Raw genomic sequence first — 4,477 nt, 5'->3', positions numbered from 1 at the left:
TTTATATAATTTAAAGAAAAATCAGTTTTTTATAAAGAAAAATCAGTTTTTAGATAAAAAAAATTAGTTTTTTTTAAATAAAAATAGATTTTTATATGAAAAAACTAATTGTTTTTTCATGTAAAAATGAATTTTTTTTAAATTAATTTTTTATTTAAAATTAATTTGGCTTATTAACTTAAACAAAATTTTTTATTAATCAAACTCAAATTTATTTTTTTTGTTAATCTTAACCATATGTATTGCTACATATTAATAATAAATTTTAAAATAAAATAATTATATTTATAAATTTTATTTTAATATAAATACTAATATATTTTTTTATTAAAATTTTTTGCCTCTTCAAATATTTTTTTCAAGTTCCGTCTGTACTCCTACGTACTTTCATTTTTTATTAAATTAATTTGTATTGATGTAAAAAATTTGGAATCACAGGACTATTTTAGTCATTTCATATAATATTTTAGTCTTATCCATGTGTATCCAAACATATATATCAAGCTCATCAAAAGGTTAATATACCAATAGTTGAAATAATCAATAACCCAAGTTTCATAAATTTGTAAGCTAAGAGTAGTAATATTAATTGAAAATCATTTTAATAGAATGATGTAGGAACCACCCCAGGTTTAATTTGTGCTTTATAGTTATAGATATGCTTACGTATATGAAAATTTTATTATCAATTTTACTAAGGAATTATATTTTTAACTAACAATCTTCAAGTTTTTATTATAGAGAGATAAAATCTAATTTTTTTTCTCTATAAAAATGATACGCATTCTAATAATAACCCAAAACAATCAAGCAGGCATATAGCTAGAATACAATAACATCCTTTCCCCTTCTTCTGAATACCAATAATTTCAAAATCACAATCACAATGGCGGTCATGGCTTCAACCGCAAACATGCTCATTGCATTCCAACCCAACAATAATGCTAATCTCCGCAAACTTCAACCACCGCCATCCATATCATCATCTTTAACCACCGCAAGAAAATCCATTAATTCTACCACATTATGTAAGGCCACCACCTCCACTACTAGTACCAATAATTCATCTCTATCTTCCACCATCACAGAACTCCAAGAAACACCTTCTCCCCCAAAACAACCACAACCAGACATATCCTCCGTGTGGCGCAAGCTCCACGGCGAAGACAACTGGGTCGGGCTTCTGGACCCAATGGATCCTCGCCTTCGGGCAGAGCTCATCCGCTACGGCGAGATGGCACAGGCTTGCTACGACTCCTTCGACTATGACCCATACTCTAAGTATTGTGGAAGCTGCAGGTGCAAATTATAAGTTTTCATTGATCGAAATTATTATTGTTAAATTCCGTATCTAACAGAAAGATTATTTGAGTGCAGGTACCCTCGAGAAGAATTCTTCGAGTTGCTGGATATGAGGCACTTGGGTTACTCGGTGAGTCGTTATATTTACGCGACGGCCAACATCAACCTGCCCAAATTCTTCAGGAGATCGCGGTGGCCACACAAATTGTGGAGCCAGCACGCAAACTGGGCAGGCTATGTGGCGGTTTCCGACGACGAGACGAGCAAGAAGCTGGGGAGGAGGGATATAACCATTGCGTGGAGGGGGACGGTGACGCACGTGGAATGGGTGGCGGATCTGATGAACTACCTGAGGCCGATATCGCCGGAGGTGGCGTGCGACGACCCTGAGGTGAAGGTGGAGGCGGGGTTCTTAGATCTCTACACTGACAGAGAACCCAGCTGTGGATACTGCAAGTACTCTGCCCGACAGCAGGTACCATTCATAATTATCAGAAATAACGCCATTTTTGAATTTGAGGAGCCATTTTTTAATTTGAGAAGTGTTAGGCACTAGCAAATTTTGTGATTTATAATTTTTAATTAATTATTATTAATATTTTTATTGATGTAAAATTATATTTAACGATATAAAATTATTTATTTTTCTTTTATTTATTAAATACCGTCAAATTTTAATAAAAATGCTAATTTTTTTAGATTTTTTTTTTAAAATCTTGCATGATTGTTTAATGGTAAAAATTTAGGTGAAGTCGACTTCACGTGAAGTTGATAATACATGAGAGCCGTTACATGAAAATTTAATCAAATCAGTCAAATCATTTAACGGCTCTTAGATATCAACTTCACGTGAAGTCGACTTCACCTAAATTTTTACCATTAAACAATCATGCAAGATTTAAAAAAAAATCTAAAAAATTAGCATTTTTATTAAAATTTGACGGTATTTAATAAATAAAAGAAAAATATATAATTTTATATCATTAAATATAATTTTACATGAAAATTATATTTTACGTGAGAGCCATTACATGAAAATTTAATCAAATCAGTTAAATCATTTAACGGCTCAACTTCACGTGAAGTCAACTCCACCTCCACCTTCTTTAACACACTACTATTACCACACTTATCAGGTACTGGCGGAGGTGAAACGGCTGATAGAGAAGTACGAAGATGAAGAAGTGAGTGTTACGATAACAGGTCACAGCTTGGGTAGTGCCATGGCTATATTAAGCGCCTTTGACATTGCGGAAACGGGGTTGAACGTGAAGAAGGAGAACAAGAGCGTACACGTGTCGGTTATAACGTTCTCGGGGCCAAGAGTGGGAAACCTGAGGTTTAAGGAGAGATTGGAATCCAAACACGGCGTCAAAGTGCTTAGGGTTCACAACACTCACGACATGGTTCCAAAGTCTCCGGGATTTCTCATCAATGAGACCTCGCCAGAGTGGCTTTTCAAGCTGGCACAGGGCCTGCCTTGGAGTTACACACACGTTGGGGTGGACCTGGAGTTGGACCACAAGAACTCGCCATACTTGAACCCCAATGGCGATAGTGCTTGTGCCCATAACTTGGAGGCCCATTTGCATTTGCTTGACGGGTACCATGGGAGGAAGCGTGAATTTGAGTCGAGCAGTGGGAGGGACGTGGCGTTGGTGAACAAGGACTGTGATTTCCTGAGAGATGAAGAGAGCGTGCCACCAGCTTGGAGGCAAGACTTGAATAGAGGCCTTGTTCGGGGCCCACATGGACGATGGATGCAGCCTGACCGCCCTACACTTGTTCATGATCATCCTCAAGACACTGATCTTCATCTCAACCAACTAGGCCTCCTCTAGATACCTACTTATGAAAAAGTATTTATTCAAATACAATTAAATATAAAAGACATGCGTCATATATCCACATATAAATCAATAGAGCCACTAAGATAGAGAATTATTAAGATAAAAAATGTCTAAAATATTTTTTTTTTTTTAATAATTAAAATTTAATATATATAATTAATTAAATTATGTTATTTTTATCAAAATCAAATAAAATAAATAAAAATTCAGTCCTACTTGAATATAAAATTTTTTTATTATTTAAAAGTAAGTAATAATATTAAAAAATATAAAAAAATATTATTATTAATATTTTTAAATAAATAAATTTTTTTATATTTTATAAAATATATTTTTTTTCTTGTAATCGTCTTTTTTGATTAATTTGGTATTAATTCTTTCTGTTTTAACTGAAAGATCTTTTTCAGCTATGAATGTTGTGAATAATAACTCAAAAACAAAATGAAAGATAAATTTGTTGTTAATTGTCTTTTAATTATATTGAAAATAAAATTGTTAAAAAACTTGACACAGATTCTATTATTGATGAATTTTTTATGACATGAATCGATTACTTCGTTAGTAAAGAGTACATACATATTTTTTGTACGTTAAAATATATATTCTTTCGGTATATTTTTGTAATACATTTTACTATATAATTTATTGTATAATTTTTTAATATTATATATATTATTGGTCCATTCATGATAATATTTCTAGATCATTCTAACCCTATTACGGCAGATAAGTAAAGAGTTAGAATTTAAGATTTTCAAAATTAATATGTATAATTGGAGTATTTTAGTCATTTTCTATAACAAATATATTGTAGTTATTTTTTATAAAAAATAATATTAATTTAGATCAATTTAAAATTTAATTCACTATTTTTTTGGCCAAATTAATTTGTTTGATATAATTTTGACAAAAATAACATAGTTTAATTGATTATATATATTAAATTTTAATTATTAAAAAATATTAAAAAAAATGTTTTAAATGTGTTTACTAAATGGCTCTCATAAATCAATGGACAGTCAAACACTGGTGTTTGGAACCGTGAAAAACACGTGGCTGAAATTATTGCTGAAAAACAAATGCAATTAAGCTCTACTTTCTTCTAGATTAGACATACGATACGAGACTAGTTTTTAATTAATAGGTTTTAACTGGAAGTGCGAATTAATGATGAACCAATTCCAAAATAAGTATGCTTAGAATAATCTCCTTGATGACAACCCTCACCCAATTCGTATTCAGCTCCATTTTTGTACATATAACATGACGCTATTGATTATTCAATTGCGCACGTTTTTTTAATCTATTTCTTTCTACGGGTAAAC

The 4,477-nt window shown here is 31.6% G+C and overlaps 1 protein-coding gene across 1 annotated transcript; it reads left to right on the top strand.

Moving 5' to 3' along the window:
- Positions 1-523: 523 nt before the first annotated feature.
- Positions 524-3,845, top strand: LOC112756434 (phospholipase A1-Igamma2, chloroplastic). Its single transcript, XM_025805027.3, has 3 exons — positions 524-1,299; positions 1,378-1,777; positions 2,439-3,845. The coding sequence occupies exons 1-3, from the start codon at positions 887-889 to the stop codon at positions 3,141-3,143; spliced, it is 1,518 nt and encodes a 505-aa protein (XP_025660812.1). The 5' UTR covers positions 524-886; the 3' UTR covers positions 3,144-3,845.
- Positions 3,846-4,477: the final 632 nt, after the last annotated feature.

Source organism: Arachis hypogaea, chromosome 16, assembly GCF_003086295.3.
Source record: "Arachis hypogaea cultivar Tifrunner chromosome 16, arahy.Tifrunner.gnm2.J5K5, whole genome shotgun sequence".
Taxonomy (NCBI): domain Eukaryota; kingdom Viridiplantae; phylum Streptophyta; class Magnoliopsida; order Fabales; family Fabaceae; genus Arachis; species Arachis hypogaea.
The sequence above is the reverse complement of the archived record's forward strand: the minus strand, read 5'-3'. Positions and strand labels throughout refer to the sequence as shown.